The 22,159-nt window shown below is 40.3% G+C and overlaps 2 protein-coding genes across 14 annotated transcripts in view; one reads left to right on the forward strand and one right to left on the reverse strand.

Annotated features, from left to right (window-relative positions):
• Nucleotides 1-13,124: 13,124 nt before the first annotated feature.
• On the forward strand, nucleotides 13,125-17,124 carry LOC111021811 (uncharacterized). 5 transcript variants are annotated; one of them, XM_022298892.2, is made up of 5 exons: nucleotides 13,125-13,301; nucleotides 14,413-14,468; nucleotides 14,538-15,195; nucleotides 16,414-16,473; nucleotides 16,554-17,124. In XM_022298892.2, the coding sequence occupies exons 3-5, from the start codon at nucleotides 14,554-14,556 to the stop codon at nucleotides 16,923-16,925; spliced, it is 1,074 nt and encodes a 357-aa protein (XP_022154584.1). In that variant the 5' UTR covers nucleotides 13,125-13,301; nucleotides 14,413-14,468; nucleotides 14,538-14,553; the 3' UTR covers nucleotides 16,926-17,124. The 5 variants fall into 5 exon arrangements, with proteins under 5 accessions (XP_022154584.1, XP_087979370.1, XP_087979371.1 ...); XM_088123244.1 differs by having other exon boundaries at nucleotides 14,419-14,468; XM_088123245.1 differs by having other exon boundaries at nucleotides 14,419-14,468; nucleotides 14,561-15,195.
• A 209-nt stretch (nucleotides 17,125-17,333) lies between these two features.
• The window catches only part of ITPK4 (inositol 1,3,4-trisphosphate 5/6-kinase 4), a 31,655-nt gene continuing 26,829 nt past the window's right edge, over nucleotides 17,334-22,159 (reverse strand). For all 9 annotated transcript variants that reach the window (XM_022298886.2, XM_088123236.1, XM_022298884.2 and 6 more), the window contains 6 exons: nucleotides 20,103-20,256; nucleotides 19,571-19,684; nucleotides 18,208-18,270; nucleotides 17,937-18,082; nucleotides 17,698-17,839; nucleotides 17,334-17,563 (listed from right to left, as the gene is read on the reverse strand). In XM_022298886.2, the coding sequence (XP_022154578.1) occupies nucleotides 17,417-17,563; nucleotides 17,698-17,839; nucleotides 17,937-18,082; nucleotides 18,208-18,270; nucleotides 19,571-19,684; nucleotides 20,103-20,256 (766 nt within the window). In that variant the 3' untranslated portion in view covers nucleotides 17,334-17,416. The remainder of the gene's footprint in view (nucleotides 17,564-17,697; nucleotides 17,840-17,936; nucleotides 18,083-18,207; nucleotides 18,271-19,570; nucleotides 19,685-20,102; nucleotides 20,257-22,159) is intronic.

The raw sequence follows: 22,159 nt of genomic DNA on the forward strand, positions 1-22,159 counted from the left end.
AACCTTTAATCTTCCTTGCACGCAGGCTCCATTTGCATCCATTCTCCAAGCATCAGACAGTGTACAAACTCTTCGTAGTTTTCCTCACGTGATATTCGAAATTCAATCTCATTGCAAACAACGAGAATTTGAACTGTAATTCTTCTTTCAATCGAAAGGTACTCCCTACCGCAATGTCTTCCGTTGAAAAACCAACTTCATCACCTATCCTTGTGAATTCCCTTGAGCACGAAGCTTAACCTGTTGCACATGGTGAATTCGTACTGACCATGTGCACTTCGCTCAAGGGGTCGAAAGATGGAGTGGCTACATCCTCTAGGTCTACTTCCTCCTCATTATCGTGGTTCACATCATCCTCTCCATCATACTAACCATCAGTATCGTTTTCCAACTCAGTATCGTGGTTCTCATCATCCTCTCTATCATAATTCATGTGGTTCTCATAATTATCGCCCCATTCACAACAATAGTTTGTCTCATCATCACCCAAGTCACATGGGATCACATTATCCGTTATCAACATTATTGATGGGAGACAACATGATGGACCAACACCCGGGTGCGTGGACTCAAGAAGAACTGATGGCACATAATAGGGAACGATTTGTCCTAACTGGTGAGGAGATGGATGGAATGCTTCGGTTCCTGGAATGGTACGATTATGTGAAGTACTTCCACTACCGTGTCTTTCCTTTGAAACAACAGATATATATAATGAGACCTCAGAGAGATGTGGAGGGCCTCTTAAAAAAATCTAAGGTTGTGGTCATCAAATGTATAATATTTTGGAACCTGGTATTGCAAATTGAAATTGTATACACAATGTATCAAGATGTTGAACTGGTTCAGATCTATTCGGATAAGATTAAACAAAGCATTTATAAGCTCACCATACGTTTATACTATCGTCCATATCCAAACCTTCCATAATTCCGCCTTCATAGATAAATTGTGACTCATTCCACATTGCAGCAGAGCTAATAATGAGACAAGACATCATGCATGACAAATCAACACCAACATTATTCTTAAAAATCATAGCATTTATATACAAATCAAAATTCTCGAGCGAAATGGCCTTAATTAACAGGCGAGAATCTCGAGTGAAGTGACAAGAGATAAAAAAAATATACACAAATCAAAATTCTCGGGCGAAATGTCCTTAATTAACGAGTGAGAATCTCGAGCGAAGTGACAAGATAATAAAAAAAATATACATCTTGGACGAAAATACATCTATTTTCGCTCGAGAATTATCAAAAAATTCTCAACTAGAGGTTCAAACCCACATATTGTACACAAGGGAGAAACAAAGAAAACACCGATGCACTTTACGTTTCCACAAAATAAAAAACATAAAAAAAAACTGATAAAAAGGCAAAGATGCATATATGCGAGCTTAACAAATCATCGTTTCTAAAGTGCTGCATTTTTGTATTAAAAATAAGGCCGATATTGGAGCTTGGATCAATATTGAGGCTGACACGAACAGTAATAAAAATACTAAAACTAGGGTTAATAATTTTCAAAAAATTGAAAAAATCGATAAGAAAGATTTTTTTTATCTCACAATTAATCAATATCAAGAAATTAACCCATCCAACAATAAAAAAAAAATATTTTTTGATTGGATGAGAATGAATGGAGAAATACTAAGTCGTTCCATATCGAATCTGGAACTCTACTTATAAAAATAATGTATCTAAGAGTGATGATTCCCACTATAATGGTTACATGTATGATAACTACCTACGTGTAGAAAAAATTTATTCAACCACAAACTAAGTGCAGATTCAATAATGTACAATATTCTTTTTGTTCTTTTGAGAGCTCAGTACAAAATGCACGGATGAAAAAGAGTTTCCTAGGAATTGTTAGTTGAACAATAAACGTGTGGGGAAGTTAGGTGTTTGCGTTAATTGGAAAAACTTCAATTTTTGGGCGAGACAATTAGGTTTCAGGGCCGTGAATTTAATGTAAGTCGAGCACATTTCTCGCCTAACTCTCACCCAACAACAATATTATGTTGTTATTTCTCACATATTTCACCTGTTAAAGTTTTGATCTTGCCCGAGAAATTACTTTGAAACGAAGAGTATTTGGGTACATTTCAGAAAAAAGATGATGTAGGTCATTTAAAACAAATTTTGAGTGGTGGGTTATTTGAGCAAATTTAAAACTCAAGGAGGTTATTTGAGTAAAAAACCGATAGTCACTGATCATTAATTGACTCTCAAGGTAATTTTGTAAAAGAGGATAATGAGTTTTTGGGAAAGTTTTGGATTTATTTTTTGGGTCATATTTGCAAATATTTTTTCGTTGGTTGTATTTGTGATATTTTTACTTAAATAAATCCCATTAGATATGCAGACAACTCTTCATTTTAATTTTTTAATTTTTTTTTTTGCTATCCTAAGCTTATTTAGTTGCATTATTTATTTAGTTCATGTCAAGTAAAATGGTCACTCATTGATCTAATCAACCTATCACGTTAAATTTTAAGTAATGGTAATAATTTATTAAAATCATAATAATGAATACCATCATGTAATTTCATTGAAGTAATAATTTAGTTTTTCATTGAAGTAATAATTTAGTTTTTGAACTTAATAAGTAAAAATTTGGTCTCTATACCATTAAATTTGTGATGGTTTAGTTCTTAAAGTTTAGCATCTAACAATTTAGTTGGTAGTATTTTTATTATGTAATGTTTTTGTTCGTATAGTTTATAAACTATTTATCAATCTGCATATTTAAGAAACTTATTAAATCTTAACAATATTTTACATGGTAAAACTAAATTTTGTTCTTGTTTAAGGACTAAATTGTTACAAATTTGAAAAAAAGATATAATTCAATACATTTTATAGTTGAAGAGAAATAGAGGCAAACATGAAAGTTCATAAAATAAATTTATTTATTTAGTTTATTTGATAAAGTATTTAATTATTAACTTGATAGGTTGTTTATTAATATTAATACTCTAAACAAAATGTCATTGAGCACTAAAGAATGTCCTTAATTAATATTGTTCATGCATGTCTTTGACCAAAAAGTCATGAGTTTGAATCTCCACTCCCACTTTTTGTGAACGTTCATTGTCCACAGAACTAGACGATGACGCATCCAAATCGGCCGGGGCAAGGTATATGAATAATATATATCAGCATACATATATTGGAGGTATATCAATAAGGTATATTAGTAATTGAATGAGGTAGATGAGGTATATCAGTAAGGTATATTAGTAATTGAATGAAATAAATTGATGATATATCAAAATACACTTTATAAATGCTATATTAGCATACCCATATAAAAGGTATATAAATAAGTTATATCAGTAATCGAAATGTTGTTTTTATGAATTTTTAGAGAAACTGGAAGTCATAACTTTCCCTAGTTTTTATTAAAATGATAATTATTACGTCCAGTGTAAATAAAAATATTAAATTTGATTAATCAAATGTAATCACTATTTTTTTCGTTCAAATTTAAAATTACAAAATTGATTAAAATTTCTTAGAAACTTCAAAATTATATCTTATAAATGTGGGGGTTGACTCAAAATTTGTAACCTATAACTATAAACTGTATATTGATGGTAGTCTATGAGTTTTAGTTATTATGTTTGGGGATAAAAATATCGTGGACACGTGGAGGACGCTCATTGGTGCTTAGAAATAAAAGAGTATTCTAGGTCCACCTCGAACCTGTCGAGGAGACCAGATTTGTCCGTAAACAAGGCTAAGTGTAAAAAGCCGTGGTTCGACCTGGATGAGTTCAATCTGCTCAAACACGACAGGTTCGACATGAAAAAGAACAAAGGTAACCTGTCGGACCCACCACCTATAAATAGAGGGTCTCATTTCACACTCAAGTATCGAATATCACCTCGAACTTAATATTGAGTCCGACCTATACTGACTTGATCGTCGGAGAGTTTGCCCTCTTGTGCAGGTTCACTCCACGGTTCGGGTCGAGTTGGTGATCAGGTTCGAGCTAGGTTCACAAACACCGTTGTGCAATTCTTTGCATAAACATTTGGCACCGTCTGTGGGAAACGACAATTTAAGTCATCCCGATCTAAGAAAGATATACAAAGATGGTTCAACTAGCAAACTCAACCAACACAGCAGACCGAAGAGCTCTGGCTGGTAACAATGGTCTCCAGAGAGAGGACGACGCTAAGGGGGCAGAGGATTAGGTTCAGGAAGGCCTAGGGATCGAGCCGCTCCGTAGGTCGGCACGCATTACCATGCCTGTTCTACCGCCAGCACATCCAAAACCATTTAAGGCCAACCGCGGCCGAGGTGGTGCCTCGAGAAGAACCACTCGAGGAGCAGCTCCAGCTCCTACTAAGGAGAACTTTGATACCCTCCAGAAAGAAATGGAGGCAATACGCACCCAGATGCGTACCATGGAAGAGATGTACAACGAAATGGTGCAAGCTACTAGTGCCGGGTCTCGATCTGAAGACCGAGCGGCGCATGGCGAAGTGCACAAACAAGGGGGTCTTTACCTCGACCCAGTTGATGAAGAGCACCCCGGAGGCGATGAAGATGAGGAGTATACTCACTAGAGGGGCGATCTCGCGACCATCTCAACAGAAAGAGAAGCTCGTCCCACCGAGGAGGACGAGCACCAACATGCTTGAGCTCCAACCAGCAGGCCGAGTCCTCTTATAACCCGATAGTTCCTGAAGGAATGATCACAAGGGAGGAGTTTGACCAACTCAAGAGCAAGTTTGATGCTCAAGTAGAAGCCTTGAAAGCAAGGTGCGAGAAGAAAGAGACCGCATTTGATGATGGCGATTTAGGAGAATCGTCGTTCACCTCAGATATTTTGGAGGCTCCAATTCCTCCAAAGTTCAAAACTCCTACTATGAAGCCATATGATGGGTCTAAGGACCCAAAGGATTACGTAGAGGTCTTTGAAGACCTCATGGATTTTCAGGCGGCAACAGACGCCATAAAGTGGCGTGCCTTCCAGATCGTGCTGACTGGCAACGCGCGCTTGTGGTACAGAAGGTTGCCGGCAAGGTCGATCTCGACCTACTCTGAGCTGAGGAAAGAGTTTATTAGTCAATTCTCCTATCGGCATTACGATCGGAAAACAGTGATTCACCTCGCCACCATCAGACAGAAGGAGGGTGAGACGCTCAGAGAATACGTCACAAGGTTCCAGGAGGAGCAGTTGAAAGTCGTGCACTGCTTCGATGATTCGGCCATGTGCTACTTCCTCACCGGCTTGGCCGATGAGACTCTTACTGTAAAACTTGGAGAAGAGGCTCTCGCCACTTTCGCCGAGGTCCTTCAAAAGGCGAAAAAAGTTATCGATGGACGGAAGCTCTTCCGAACCAAGATCGGCCGACCAGAAAAGGGGATCGACCAGAAAAAGTCTGGTCAAGAAAAGAGTAAGGTTGATCCCAAGTCCAAGGACAAGGGTCCATCTTCCTCCAATAACCGGACCGATTATCGCAGGTCGGACATCGGTTCCGGCCGAAGCCGACCTTACGAACGTTATACTCCAACTACAATTCCCATCTCAGAGATACTTACAAACATTGAAGATACTGGGATGGAGAAGCTCCTCAAACGACTTGAAAAGCTCTGATGAGACCCAGAAAAGCGCAACAAAGATAACTATTGCCGTTTTCATCATGACCACGGCCATAACACATCGAGCTGCTGGGAGCTCAAACGCCAGATTGAAGACCTCATTCAAGATGGCTACTCCAAAAAGTTCGTTGGTAAACTGAGGTCCAACTCAATAGAGAAGAAAGATGAGAGGAAGCGTTCAAGGACGCCACCTCGCCGAGATGACCGATCTGCGGTCATTAACACCATTTTTGGAGGTCCGAGTGGGGGCCAATCTGAAAACAAAAGAAAAGAACTCGCTCAGGAAGCCCGACGCGAGGTGTGCATTATCAGGGAGTAGAGACCGACCTGCTCCATCACCTTTGATGACTCTGACTTGGAGGGGGTCCATTTGCCTCATAATGATGCACTTGTGATCGCACCTCTCATTGATCACGTCCTGGTTCGGAGAGTATTGGTAGATGGTGGTGCATCTGCCAATATTCTGTCTCTTACAACGTATCTTGCTTTGGGATGGACCAGAGCACAGTTGAAGAAGAGTCCAACACCTTTGGTTGGATTTTCGGGGGAATAAGTCTCCCCAGAAGAGTGTATTGACTTGCCGGTTACAATTGGGCAGGACAATACACAAGTCACGCAGATGGTCGAGTTTGTCGTGATCGACGGGAGGTCGGCCTATAATGCTATCTTTGAGAGACCTGTCATCCACTCATTTCGGGCTGTTCCTTAAACGATTCACCAAGCTTTGAAGTACTCAACTCCCAATGGAGTAGGCACGGTCCGAGGAGAGCAGAAGATGTCAAGGGAGTACTATGCCTCTGCACTCAAAGGGTCTTCAGTATGCGCCCTCGAAAGACAAACCAAGTGGGACGAGCTGCAAGAATCTGAAACCGACCTGTCAAGAGAAAGCAAAAGAGAGTTCTCTACACCAACAGAGGAGCTCGAGCTTGTTCCTTTGCTTAGTCCTGAAAAACAAGTAAGCATAGGAACCAAGCTGGGGGCGGCTCATAGGGAAGAGTTGATCAACTTCCTCAGGTCCAACTCGGACGTTTTTTCGTGGTCCCACGAGGACATGCCAAGCATAGACCCAAAGATCATGGTGCATCGCCTCAACATAGACCCATCATTCCGACCTGTAAAGTAAAAGAGAAGACCTGTAAATAAGGAGAGGAATGATGTAATTGTTGAGGAAGTTAACAAACTCTTAAAAGCTGAATATATAAGAGAAATTTTGTATCCCAAATGGCTCTCTAATGTTGTATTAGTTAAAAAATCCAACGGGAAGTGGAGAATGTGCGTAGACTTTATAAATTTAAATAAGGCATGCCCAAAAGACTGCTTCCCACTGCCGAGGATCGACCAGCTCGTAGACGCAACAGCCGGGCACGAGCTGCTCACCTTCATGGATGCTTACTCCGGATACAACCAAATCAAAATGCATGTCCCAGATCAAGATCATTCCACATTCATAACAGACCAAAGTCTGTACTGCTATAAGGTTATGTCCTTCGGCCTAAAGAATGCGGGAGCGACCTACCAAAGAATGGTGAACAAAATGTTCGTCAAGCAGATCGGCCGGAATATGGAAGTGTATGTGGACAACATGCTTTCAAGAGCAAGTAGTCAAAGTTGCATCTTTCCGATCTGACCAAAGCCTTTGAAGTTCTGTGGAAGTATCAAATGAAGCTCAATCCAGCCAAGTGTGCCTTTGGAATTTCCTCGGGTAAATTCCTCGGTTCTATGGTAAACAACCGTGGGATCAAAGCCAACCCAGAGAAGATAAAGGTCGTGCTCGAGATGGAGGCACCCAAAACTCTGAAGCAGCTTCAATGCACCAATGGCATGATTGCAGCCCTAAATAGATTTGTCTCGAGATCAACCGATAAGTACCTTCCTTTCTTCAAAGTCTTGAGAAAGAAGGGACCATTTGAGTGGATGACAAAGTGCGAGCAGGCCTTAGACCAGCTGAAGATCTATCTCTGCTCGGCATCATTGCTCGCTAAGCCCCTACCGGGAGACAAGCTCCACTTGTATGTAGCGGTATCTGATAGTGCTGTCAGCTCAACCCTAATCAAACAGGAAGGAGTACGCCAAAGTCTGGTTTATTACATAAGTAAGGCCATGACCAAAGCCGAGACCAGGTATCCACAAATGGAAAAGCTGGCCCTCGCCTTGGTCACCTCGGCTCGAAGACTTAGGCCGTATTTCCAAGTACACACCATTGTGGTGCTTGCCAACTTGTCGCTGAAGAGCATCTTCCACAAGCCAGAAACATCAGGACGCCTGATGAATTGGGCAATGGAGTTGAGTGAGTACGACATCCAGTTCGAACCCAGAACTGCGTTGAAGGGGCAAGCAGTTGCAGACTTCATCGCGGAGCTCACTCCATCATCTCAGCCTGCCGAAACCGACCTCCCGTGAACGATCTACGTAGATGGATCTTCCAACGAGAGAGGGTGCGGAGCAGGAATCCTCTTGCTCGCACCAGATGGCATGCGGTTCGAGTATGCCCTGCGATACAACTTCCGGACTTCAAACAATGAGGCCGAGTATGAAGCGCTTCTGGCAGGACTCCGTGTTGCCAAGGGACTGGGGGCCGCCCACATTAAGGTCTTTAGCGACTCCCAGTTGGTGGTAAATCAGATCAAGGAGGAGTATCAAACAAAAGACTCTCGAATGGAGAAATATTTAAGTAAGGTCAGATCGCACCTTGCCCAGTTCAAAACTTACGAGGTGAATCAAGTTCCAAGATCAGAGAATTCAAACGCAGATGCCTTAGCCAAATTAGCATCGGCGTACGAGACTGATCTAGCGAGGTTGGTCCCGATTGAAATCTTGGATAATCCTTCAATTTTGGAGCCAGACATGTGGATATTGACACACCAACACGCTCATGGATGGATCAAATTGTGGAGTTTATCAAAGGAAACCCACCGCAAGACTCAAAAGAACACAAGAAGATGGCACGAAGAGCAGCCCGGTTCATACTCCGAGATGGAGCATTGTACCGACGGGGGTTCTCCCTGCCTCTCCTTAAGTGTGTAACTCATGAAGAGGGGAATTACATCCTCAGAGAAATTCACGACGGAGTATGTGGTAACCATTCAGGAGCCAGGTCGTTATCGACCAAGGTGGTCCGACAAGGATATTATTGGCCCACCGTTGATTAGGATGCCAAGCAGTTTATGAAGACTTGCGACAACTGCCAGCGCTTCGCAAACATTATTCATCAGCCTCCCGAACTGCTCACTCGGCCCCATGGTCATTCACACAGTGGGGGGTAGACATTATAGGTCCTTTTCCCCTGGGCAAAAGACAAACCAAATTCGCCGTTGTCGCTGTGGATTATTTCACCAAATGGGTCGAGGCCGAGGTGCTCACCCACATCACAGAGTCCGTGGTTACATCGTTCATATGGACAAATATTGTATGCTGCTTTGGTATACCGAACGCCATCGTGACAGACAACGGGAAGCAGTTCGATAATGCAAGGTTCAAAGACTTTTGCAGGAAGTTGAACATAAGGCACCTCAGCTCGTCCCCTGCCCATCCAAAAGCTAATAGACAAGTCGAAGCAGTAAATAAAATCATAAAACGCGGACTCAAGCTGAGATTGGACTCCAGAAAGGGAAGATGGGCTGAGGAGCTACCCGAAGTCCTGTGGTCATACCAGACTACTCCAAGAGAGTTAACCGGTGAAACCCCGTTCTCACTGGCCTTTGGCTCCGAAGCTGTTGTCCTAGTCGAGATCGGTGTGCCAACAGACAGGGTAGAGCAGTACGAACCATTAAGAAATGAGGAAGAGCTGCTCTTCAATCTTGATTTATTAGAAGGGAAAAGGGAAATGGCTCAGCTACGCTTGACAGAGTATCAGAACAGAATGACCAGACATTACAATGCCCAAGTTCGACCTTGCAGTTTTCAAGTCGGACATTTGGTCTTGAGGAGGATTCAAAGACACGTGGACACCCTTGACCCGAGTTGGGAGGGACCGTTCGAAGTTAAAGGCATAGTCTGACCAGGAACGTACATGCTAGCCGATCTGGAAGGAAACATGCTTGCGCATCCATGGAACGCAGAGCACCTAAAGCGTTATTACCCTTGAAATGTCGAAATGATCCTGAAATGGACTTGTAAAAATTTTCAAGGGAAGGAAACCTTAACAAGACGGAGGAGCTATTTAATTTCACGATCCCAAATTCGATCAGAAATTAAATGGGGGCCACGGACTCCCATAGGGCTTAAAACTGGCAGGGTAACGTAACAATCGCCAAAGTAAATTGTATTAAATTCAATCCTCTAGGCCTACGGGTTCGAGGTGCGATATCAAAATTACTAAGGTAATTTTCATAAAATTCAATCCTCTAAGCCTACGGGTTCGAGGTGCGATGTTAAAATTGCTCATGAACTTAAAATTCAATCCTTTGAACGTCTAAGTTAAAGGGGCGATGTGGAAAGTTCGGCTGCTCAATGTTATCCTTTGGGCTTCTGAGTTCGAGCAGAAATGTTGAAATTAATAAAGGAAACTTTCAAATTCAAACCTTTAAAGAAGTAAAAGGTGCGATGTGTCGAAGTTCCTCCTAAACTCAATCCTCTAAACTTACGAGTCAAAGGTGCGAGATGAAACTACATACATACGATCAACTCTACAAAGGTAAGTTTAAAAGCTTAAGGGAAAATCAAGAAATGGACAAAGCTCAGCGAACAGAGTTGTAGAAGTAGAAATTTCATTAATAAAAGGACAGAGCCAAAGCTTATGTACCTTGTAGCTCTGCCTCAATGAGAAAGGTTGTGGGCATGAGCTTACCTTTGCAGCAAGAGCTATAGTCTTCCTTACTGCCTCCACCGGGTCCTCGGGTGCCCGGACAGCTCGTTCTACTCGGCGCGAGCTCGAGAACCTCACCTTCATCGCGACCTTGTGGATGCTGAGGCGGGAGAAGGCGAGCTTGAAAGGAAGCGGGAGCTCGTTGCAGTGTTGCCGACCATGTTGAGACCCCTCCTCCGAGTCAACCATGATGGGGGGAGGTGGAGACCTAGAGTTGACCTCCTTGGAGGGGAGCGTCTCCCTTGCCCGTTTCTTCCGATGCAGAGGAGTAACTGACTCCTCGCCCCCAACCACGGTCTGCAAGGGCTGAGCTTGGAGGGCCTGGAGCTTGGCCAAGTTAGCCAGCCAGGAGCCGGAACATCGGCACTGCTCGTGTGACTACGAGCCTGAGGAGGTGCCGGTGGGGCAGTCGAGGCTGAGGCCCACTGCCTCTTCGTACTGCTGAGAGCGAGGAATTTGGAGGCCATTCTTGAAAAGAAGATGAGGTTATTCAGGATGTTGTGAATGACGAGCTAGAATAACAAGCGGGGCTTACCTTCTAGGGCTTTGCGCTTCTCTGATCTTTGCTGCACAGGTTTAGGTAACTTTTTGAGCTCGTCCGGTTGGTCGCGGAGGCTGAGACCGTAGGATAAAAGGTGAGAGTTGGAAACAAGTGCTTCACCCCATAGCGCGTACTTCAATCTCCGACCATGGGCTCGCCTGATGATCTCCCAAGACTTGTTGTGATCCTCGGAACGGGGGATGGCACGACTGCAAAATAAGACTACGTCAGAAACGAAAGCACAGAAATTGAGACAAAAAAAAACAACCCCTAACTCGCACCTAAGACACTCACCTACGTCTCCGAACTCTACTGGGACGTGGCAGGTCGACTCACCCCCTCTGTCCCTCAGAAGCCACTCGCCAGAGACAAGGAACCAACATTCCTTCCAATTTTTGTTAGAGGAGGGGTTCCTAATCAGCTGACCTACGTTCCGCCGAGCTGAGAGGTAGTACCGACCCTCTTCCTCGTTGGAGGCTTTGACGGTGTGGGTCGCTAAGAGCTGATCTACCGTGAGCCTGTCTTCATCCTCGTCCCGGAGGATCCACCACAGAACGTAGGCTCCGAGCACGGTAGACCAACCGTTAGGGGAGAGCTGGGCTGGGGTGAGGTTGACTGCACTAAGGAACCTCTGTATGAAAGGGTGAAGTGGAAGCCTAACCCCCCTACTAAACATCTGGGGGTAGAAGCTGACGAAGTCCGGAGGAGGGTCGTCAAGAGACTCACCGACGTTGGGCACCTTGAGCTCTATGGAGTTGGGGATCGAGTAGGTTTTGCGGAGCTCGGCTAACCTACCTACCGAGCAAGTCGAGGGGGGAAGCTCAACTACCGCACCAGGGTTCCCTGAGGTAGAAGCTAAGGCCGGATCCCCTAAAACGTCGTCTGAACTAGAGGAACTAGACGACCCAGACGACGAATCCCTAGACGAGCTACTCACCGTCAGACCTAAAGTAGAAATCTAGAGAGCTACCTAAAGGAAGAAGGAGAGAGTACCTGACTTGGGCAACGGCCGAGGTACACAAAAACTTCGAAGTGAAAAAGTGAAAAGTAAAAGATGAAAAACTTCCGCCTTTTATAGGACCGCCCGGAAGCACGAGGCCCGTCCTATTGAGGGAGAATCAACGGACAAGATTTGTCCACGCCAGGTGGTCTCCATGGCGACGTTTGAGTTCTCGAGGCAAAAACTAGGCTGACGACATCCGTGACGTCACACGCGAACACGTGGATTCGACCCATCTCCTATTAGCTCGGAGTCCTTCGCCGAGCCGACCTCCGCCCTGCCGAAGTGGGGGCCAATGTTGGATACGAATCCAGGCTTGCCACATGTCACGCTCAAAGAGGCGAGTAGAGTCAACGCGCACACAAAATATAAAAATTGAAAATTGAAAACTGACTACAAAACACTTAGGTCGGTAGACGGAGTATGAGCTAGGACACCGAGCCGACCTATGATGAAGTCCGTAACGCGGTATCTTCCGAACCCGACAACACGCCGCATTTTTAGGGTGTGTCAGAATTCCTGTTGGGTCCAGTTTCTATAAATAGAAACCCTTGCCTTAAATGCAAGGTACGCAATCCTAAAGAGACTCAGCAAGTTAGCTCGGACTAGAACTAACTTACTCGTCAGAGTGCTAACTTTGTTTTGCAGGTCTTAAGAGTGTTTTGGGAAGGTGTTAAACCGTTGGCCGTAATTCATCCTGCACGTTCCGATCTACGTTACATCCGAGCTCAGCAATTTCGAGCTCCAACATCAATTTTAATTTTTTTTTTACATTTGGTTATGTATAAAAAGTACTTTGGGTTTTATCGGTTCACTTTTTTTTACTAACTATTATTAATTTTTTGACAAGTAGAAAGAAAAATAAAAGGCGATATTGTTTTCTCTTTTTTAAAAAAATGATGAGATGTTAATTTTTTAAGGGTCTTCGTGGCCAAGACATACGCTGGGTAATGAGCATGGGCCTAAGTTTCTTTTATTATTTTTTTTTGAAACATAAGCACCTAGATGGCTAGATATTGTTGGTTATACATTCAAAAAAAAGAAAAAAAAATATATTGTTGGTTATATATATATGGGAAAAGTTCATACCACTGAGTCTGAGTCCGGGTGACGTCAGAGAATGATATGATATATATATATTTTGTAATCAATGTGCAGCTCGGTTATGAATTCTGCCCTTATGGGGATAATGTTGCTTCTCTCCCAAGCTCGAAGCTCCCAACGATGGTCTCCAGACGATGCCAAAGAAATGTAACTTTAATTTCTCTCTCTGAGTCGAAGCCTCTAAACAGTGGAATCAACAATCTGAAGCATCGGAACTCGGAATTTTTCCAGGTACTTCTTCGTTTGATCTCACCAAGCTACGTGCTCCACTCCAGTCCAAACGACTTTTCTCCTTATGCAAAAGGACGATCTTTCTCCTGCTTCGTATCTGAGCTTGAAGAATTTCAAATCAATCTTCAGTGTCTTTTACTCTGTCAGTGTGAGATTGAATGAAGTTCTCTTTTGCCTTTGAGCGTTCGCGGCTTCGATTTTCAACTCTGCAACAATCTCCAGTTTCGTTTCAATTGATGTCGTTTTCACAATGTGATCGTGCTAATTTGCAATTTAAATCGAGCCCCGCATCTTTGATTTTCTCATTTTGATAGAATTGTTTGTCGAAACTGAATGTTTCTTCTCTGTTCTCCATTTTAGCATCTCAATCTTCTGTCCGTATCCATCATTCGCTATTTTACTCTGTCAGTGTGAGATCTACTTCAGTTTCTTTTACTCTGTCAGTGTGAGATCGAATGAAGTTTTTTTCTGCCTTTGAGCGTTCACGGCTTCGATTTTCAACTCTGTACCAATCTCCTTTTGTCGTTTCAATTGATGTCATTTTCACAATGTATTCGTGATAATTTGCAATTTGAACCGAGCCTAGCATCTTTGATGTTCTCATTTTGATATAATTGTTTGTTCTGAAACTGAATGTTTCTTCACTGTTCTCCATTTTAGCATCTGAATCTTCTGTCCGTATCCATCATTCGCTATTTTACTCTGTCAGTTTGAGATCTTTCTATCCGATCTTGAAGAATTTAAAATCAATCTTCCGTTTCTTTTACTCCGTCACTGTAAGATTAAGTCAAGTTTTTTTGTTTGCCTTCGAGCGTTCACGGCTTCGATTTTCAACGCTGCACCAATCTCCTTTTCCGTTTCAATTGATGTCCTTTTCACAATGTGTACATGTTACTTTGCAATTTGAATCGAGCCTAGGATCTTCGATTTTCTCAATTTGATAGAATTGTTCGTTCCAAAACTGAATGTTTATTCTCTGTTCTCAATATTAGCATCTCAATCTTCTGTCCATATGCATCATTCGCTATTTCTGATATTTTATAAGTTTGTTTCGCCGGATTCTTTGAGTACTGGACCATTATTTTCTACCATGAACAAATCTGTTTCGTAGTATTAGGGAGATCAGCCTCGACATATCCTACGTCGCCGATGAACATCGAATTGCTGGTAGATTTTCTTTTCGTTGTGCATCAAATCGTTTTTAGTAAGCTTATCATTTTAACATGGAAATTTTAGGTTGTTTTACTGAATCATGGAAGGTCGCCAAGGCAAGAGGAGCTCCAAAACGTCCATTATCAAAGGACTAAACGTTACGGTTCCGCCGATCAACATTCAGATGGACAATCATTTGGTCATCGGCGGGACCGGACACTATCACCAGGAAACAAACTGTAAAAGTCCAACGATGCTCGATCGTTACTCCGAGAAGCTTGATCGTTCTACATCGATCGTAAGGTACTTTCGCTCTCGATCTCCCGTCATCGGGAAATTACCATCCGTCGGTGACACGTTTTCCACTCCGGTACCGGACGTCATCAATGCCAACTACCGCTCCGCTATTATGAACCACTACGCTAGCAGCACTTCGAGAAGCAGTAGCTTCGGTTCTCGGGGGGGAGGATCGTCGTTGTCACCACTTTCGGCTATCGAGAATTTGGAAACCCCGACCGCAAGATCTCCGCAAATTTATGGAACTCCAGTGAAGGTCGATGAGGAAGTGATAGTAATGGATGGAATTTTGATCAGTTCGGTCCCTGGGGGAGCGAAGACTATGAGGTCTGCTTCAGAATCTGTAACCGGCGGGGGTTCATTGTCGGGCAAAAACTTATACAGAACCGATATTTGCCGCTCATGGGAGGATTCTGGAAGCTGCCGCTACGGCCATAAATGCCAGGTTAGTTATTTCGTCCGTCCATGATGATATGATCTGAATTATTGGCTTCGATTTCTCATATTGTTTAGTGCAGAACTTTGCTTCTTTATGCAATTATTTATTGATGAATGCATATTGTAGATAGATTTTTTAGTCATTTGGAGGTATCTGTTCATTCTAATAATAAATTCCTTATACATTTTAACATTGTTTTATAATAACTTGATTTAAATAAATTCTCCATTAAAAAAGTGGTGCGGTATCAATTATTCTCTTAGAATCTGAAAATGTGGGTGCAATAAAGATTTTTACGACATTCAGAACCTGATTTAAGGATGGAATAAAGCCCACTCCCAATTTTTTTTGTTCGGAATTCGGAAAATGCACAGAGTTTCAATGTATTTAGAATGATAGTGGAAGAGTAGGTTCGTTGCCAAGGTTGATCCACTTGTTAATTGTATATATATTATCTCACCAAGCTACTAGAGTAGAAGATAAGTGAATCTTAACTCTTCCAAAAGTTGAATAACCAGAAAATGTCATCAAATAGTAGGACAAGAACCCTACATTTCCTTTCGATGGTTGATTGAGTAGCAACATGCAGTTTATTAGAGTGAGCACCATGACACAAGCCAAAGAAAACACAACACAACTTGCAATCATCACCATATATGTTCTTATTAGTTAAGATATCTCTACTTTCTCTAAGTAGTCATTTTGTTCATTTTATATCTAATAAGGCATATTATTCGCTTTTTTTAGTATTACAATCTAAACGTAATATTTAAGAGAAATTACTAATAACCTAACCAAAGGGAACGATATTATTCATTAAGACCAAAATTTGAACTTCATAAAAAATTTCAAACCGACACGATTCATAAAAATGGTTCTATAAGCTAGCAAAGACATAATCCAATGATCTATAAAATTAATTCTCATTTCATTAATACAAGTACATTAAAAACTTGGTGTGTCTGTTCATAATTAATGTTACATAGGTTCGGAACATATGAATTGGTTTTAGAAAATACAGTTCTTTTTGTGAGGTAGGGAAAAACTGCTTGGGTAGCTATGATAACAACTTTGGAAAAAAAAAAGGAGATTGTGAGAGTTTGAACTTGAAACCTGATGTTTTAATACTATGTTAAACAATCATTAGACTCAGCTTTGGTTATAAGTATACATGATGGTAAAGCTACAATGCGTAGATTTTCTAATTTGGACTTTCGTTGGCAGTTTGCACATGGAAAGGAGGAGCTTCGCCCAGCTCGTTTACCCGTTAAAAACAAACCTAAGGTATCACCAGACATGTGACAATTAACATTATACAGCTTTAATTGAAATAGACTTTTAAATCTCCATGTTCTCTACTGTAGGTTAGCGATTCATATTGTACCACTTATGGCCACTCCAAGTTCTGCGACAGCCATGCATTAGCTGTAACAACATCGCATTCGTACGTAATAGATACAATCAACAATAGTGAAGTTAGCAGAAGCGAAGGTGGTAAAACAATGTCGATACGACACATGAACACTAAGCCATCCCTGATCTCTACCATTTCCATCGTTGACTGGTCACCAGAAGATGATGGCATCAAGATTGTTCTCCCTAATTCAAAGAGCACGAAAAGGGAAGATGTAAACCAGTATATCCATGAGGTTCTTTATGGTTCGACCAACGAGAGGACCAAAAAAAGACTGCCAGTGTTCACTCAACTTTGCTCTGAAAAGCTTCAACAGAAATAGGAATAGGAATAGGCATAATATGCATACAACCTTTTTCCTAGGATATATCAATTCTATCACTTCAAACTACTTCTCCTAATGCTTCCCATTTTGTTTTGAAACACTCAACAGATTTGTAGAAGCTACACGACATGCAATGCATAAAGATGGGTTATGTTAAAGAAATTAACATAACCAATAAGAGTAATACTTTGATCTCTTTTAAAGAATTAAGTACTTATGAATGCTTTTCGATTAAGCATTTGGGACGAAAGCATTCTACAAGTATTTTTGAATTTCAAAAATACTTTTAATGCACCCTTCATAGCCTTGATTTTGTATCTATCTATCCATACTGAAAGAGGCAGAGGCCATTTTTGAGGAGCACCGTTGAAATTTATCACTTAATTTAATAAACTACGCCAGAAATAGCATCGCAGAACTAGTTAAATTTTATTGATAGAAATAGAATTGGCCCACAAGAACAAGAGCCAAAGAAAAGTTAGTAAGAGTTACTGCTTAGTTGCCTTTTTGAAGTTGTCATACTTGTTCTTGATGGCTTCCCAGAAAGCAGGTATTGCAATGCCATCAGGAACCTCCTTGAAAGAGGGCAGATAGTTGACATCCACAATCACATGATCACCACTCTCGTCTTCAACCTGAAATTTCCACCCAAAACTTCAACGCGTTGTTCAATTTCCATGGGAAAATTGGAATAGATCCAATCAGGAACTTCGTTGATTGGATGATCGTGAAAAAACAAGAAGCGGAAGAAGATGAATTGACTACTTACAACAACATCGAACCCAAAGATAGAAAGATCAAGTACCCTCCTAAGCCAATTTGCAGAGTTTTGGATTAGCTCAAGATTGATGTCCTTGTCTTTTTTGCCTTCTAATTGTTGGCTTCCATCGGCAATGGGAAGAGATTTCAAGCTGTACGTAAAGCGATAATGTTATGAGCTATTCACTCAATGGTAAGCAATTTATTAAAGAAAAACATACGAAGGAAAGTAATAAGTAAAAGTGCTACCTGTCGAACACCAATGGTCCAAGTTTATCACTTTGGTTTAAGTTGATCAATGTACTTATGTTTGGTGTAGACTTCTTAACGGCATAAAAAATCTTTTCACCTAGTACATAAAATTTGTAGAGAGTCGATGAATGATCCACGTATTCCTGCAGTTTCAGCAAATATTTAATCAATGAACCACGGGATTAATATCAAGTTTTTGAAATGTGCAGCTAGCAGGCTAATGGAGGTCAAATGGACAAGTTGTCAAAGATCTCATGAGATTTCTCACCTGAATAATAGCTGGAAGAGGAACATTCAAGTTCTTGAGATCTTCAACTTTAAAGATGATTGCCTGTTACATGAGATTTCAATGAAACAATGATTGACTGTATAAGATTCTGCTAACAAGCAAATGGAGTTGCTTATAGGGTATGAAAAAAAGCCTAATTTGATACCATTATCTAATTCACCCAAATTTCCAAATTTGGGCCATCAGACGACTGGTAATACCGTGAATAGTAATTTGACCAAAATAGCATAGTGACAGACCAATTGCGACAGATATGCAGATAATAGCCACAATATGAAACAAAAATATGAGCGGTTGAGAAAATGAAAGTGATAAAAAATAATGCGGAAACAATAGTAAAAATCTCAATGTTTAATGAACAATGAGGAAATATGAAATGTGAGAGAGTAGAATTCAATAGAAGGAAAAATCAACTTCTAATTGAAGTGATACAAAATTGTGAATAAACAAATGAAAGTACAAATGTTGGTGATACAAACTTCTTGTGGAAGTTTACCCTTATATAGGTGTACAAAACACATAACTTAAACCAACATTAAAATGGAGAAACTTACCATCCATAAAAATGAAACTTAAAAGATAAAAAACTGAAAATTAAATCTAACAATTAAAGAAAGAAACTTAAAGAAATAAAAACTAAAAATTAAACTTATGTTAAAAGAAAAAACTCGTAAGTCATAACTCAACATGAGCATCAATTCATAATCTTAAATAAAACCATGCTTTCTTCCTTCTCGAGTAAACTAATTACCAGTATAAAGCAACATCACCACTCTAATTAGCATAGCAAGTAAACATAATCTAATGTTATTGTTAAGGATGAATAAACCACCACTCAACCCACTTAAGTCGATGGGTTGGATAAATTTAATTCATTTATGGATATCTCACCACTCCCCCTCACTTGTGGGTTTGGATAATTGCACAAGACCCAACAAGTGGAAATCATTATAAATGTGGAGGAAATAAAAATGCAGGGATTTGAATACCAGACCTCCCGCTCTGATACTAAGTCAATTTCAGAAGAAAAAATAAAATTGTTTTTCTTATTCCAAAAATAATACTCTAGTACCTTTAAATAGAGGTGAGAAACTTTCCTTAACAAGGAAACTAAAAGGATAAACTCCTAATTACATGTAATAAAAGAAACTATGAACTCCTGTATAGAAAAGGAAACAATGAAAATTTACAATAATTATCTATTAAATATATAAAACCAACAGTTATTGTAGGCAACCATTGATGGTTTGATGCAAGATTCCAGTCCATAAGGTGCAAATCTTCTGCTTTCATTACATGTGAAAGAAAATTCATAATAAATGAAAACAAATATAATCAATACCATTTTGTGAGCATCAGAAACTCCACAAGCAACTTGCGGCTTCACTATACAAGGAAGAGATAGTTTAGCTTCAGATAGGTTTTGCACCAAGTTAGCCTCATTAAAATTACCAACCTGCATATTTGGGAACCACATATATAAGTTTATTAGAAGGAAACTACAACATTCCACACAAAATAAGACGGGACCAAACAAAAACAGTTCATTTTGCATTTACTTGGAGATTACAGTAACAGATCTATTAGGGTAAGACTTTTCAATTCCTCCTCAAATTATCTATCATCTTCTGATTATTCTCAGAAAACTTAGAAACATAAACATGGAACTACAAAATTCAATGAGTGTCCCAATCACTTCTTTTGTTCTAATATTTCCATGCTTTACTGGTAAATTTGAAACATAAAACAAGATACCACAAGAGGAGTGACCCTGGGACATTTTATTTTATTTTCGGATAGAAAACAAAGAACCCTGGACATTTATAACATCTGCTGACCCTTCCAGTATAAGAGAAACATGACAAGACAAAGACCTTGAGAAAATGAGGACCCCTGATCATACAGCCTTCAGATTTTAGAGCCTCCTCCAGCCTGAGAAGAATCTGTTGAATTTCTAACCGATCCAGTACAGGTTGTATATTGTTAAGTGGGTCGACTACACATAAATCTGAGTGGACTTCAATGTACCTGTACATGCACAAAAATTTAGCATTGGTTGAAATCTAAGAGAGTCTTTTAGGATCATTATGGTGGGAGGGAATAGCAAGCAGGAAATATTGTAAGTGGGCAACATTAGGAATTATCGTTAGAGCAGTGATTATAAATATTATTAGGATACTTGAGTACATTAACAAAAGAGTTTTCTAGTAGGAGTTTGTTAGTTGTTAAAAATTTTATTTAAAAAATAATAATAACTTGAGGTTGTCTTTAAAAATTGTATTGAAAGTTGAAAGATAAGAAAGTACAATAATTCAAAATAATTTGAGGTTATTAGACCCTCCCCTCTTGAGTACACTTGAGGCAAAACCACTTCAATATTGTCTACCTTCATTCCCTCCCACTTTGTCGAGTAAAAACCAATTCCTATTATAATACTGTATCCTAATAATAGGAGTTGGTTTAGTCTATTAACAACTCCATTTACAATATTTTCTATTAATACGGTTGGTTTTATATTATCAACTAAATATTTACTATATGTTTTATAGTTGCCATAGATGTTAGATTATTGAGATAGTTTCCTTATTTTCTTAGTTGTTCCAGCCAAGTTTGTAAGGAATGAATCTATCTCTTTTTTGAAGGGCTGAAACCTATTTATAGGATTCTTAGCTTAAAACTAAGTAACGGTAAACAAAGTTACCACGGGTAAAACTTAAAAGCCTACCAAACATAACCTAAAGCCTATTAAACATAAGCTTTAAAACAAAAGCTAATAACAGAACTTAAAGGCTACTAACGATTACATCAATATGTGGAACCAGGATGGCGAACAAGTTGCTTGTGTTCTAGAACGAATCCTATTGACTCCAAAGACAAATCCAACACCCCAACGACATTTCTTATTTCGCACTCGGTGCACAGTCAATGGAAAAATATGCAACATAATAATTGATAGTGGGAGCACTGAAAATGTAGTATCTAGTAAGCCTGGTTGCCGCTCTTAATCTCAAGGTTTCCCCCCACCCTTCACCATATAAGCTGAGCTGGATCCACAAAGGTGGAGAAGTTTGGTTAACACAATTTGTACGGTTCCTCTTTCAATTGGAACCAGTTACAAAGACCAAATAACATGTGATGTGTTAGATATGGATGTATGTCATATCCTTTTAGGCAGGCCGTGGCAATATGATACACGAGCTCTTCACAAATGTTGCGACAATACCTATGAATTCTCTTGGATGAGGAAAACAGTGGTCTTGCTACCCTTGATAAACCAAACCAATTATAAGGCTTTGGATAAAGGGAATTTGTTCCACATTTGACGTGGGAGACAATTTCTCCTTCACCGTTCTGCCCATATATTAGGTTTGGTTATCAAGAACTTCACACCTTCAGACAACATATCAGGCACAAATATGCACCCGTCTGTCCAATCCCTCCTTCACAAATTTCTTAAACTTCTTAAGCCACAAGACACACCTACCACCCCTACGAGACATACAACACCATATTGATCTTGTACCAGGAACTACTCTACCTAATCTTCCACACTATAAATGAATCTCACAGAATATAAGATCCAACACGACCAAATAGCAGAGCTGCTGGAAAAAGGACATATTCAGCCCAGCTTGAGTCCGTGTGCAGTACCAGCCCTCTTAACTCCTAAAAAAGATGGCTCGTGGAGAATGTGCGTTGATAGCAGTGTTTTCAAGGCGCAAGGCGCACCTCAAGGCGACAAGTCCTTAGATCGCCTTAAGGCGACAGGCGATAAAAAGGCGACGCCTGAGTGAAGCAAGGCGCACCTTTATTTATATATATATATATATATATATATATATATATATATAAAATGCCAAAGTTATAAAAAAAAGATTAAACAATAAATATATCAAATAAAATAAAGAAAAGAGGTAAAAATATTAACGTA

Source organism: Momordica charantia (genome assembly GCF_013281855.1).
Source record: "Momordica charantia cultivar OHB3-1 chromosome 4 unlocalized genomic scaffold, Mcharantia_2.0 BLBB01000004.1, whole genome shotgun sequence".
Taxonomy (NCBI): domain Eukaryota; kingdom Viridiplantae; phylum Streptophyta; class Magnoliopsida; order Cucurbitales; family Cucurbitaceae; genus Momordica; species Momordica charantia.

Bases quoted from the DNA above. Each gene is read 5' to 3' on its own strand.
- LOC111021811 (XM_022298892.2), top strand. From the start codon at position 14,554: ATGGAAGGTCGCCAAGGCAAGAGGAGCTCCAAAACGTCCATTATCAAA. The intron at 15,196-16,413 runs GTTAGTTATTTC...TTTCGTTGGCAG, and splicing joins GCTACGGCCATAAATGCCAG to TTTGCACATGGAAAGGAGGA. The intron at 16,474-16,553 runs GTATCACCAGAC...TCTCTACTGTAG, and splicing joins CCGTTAAAAACAAACCTAAG to GTTAGCGATTCATATTGTAC.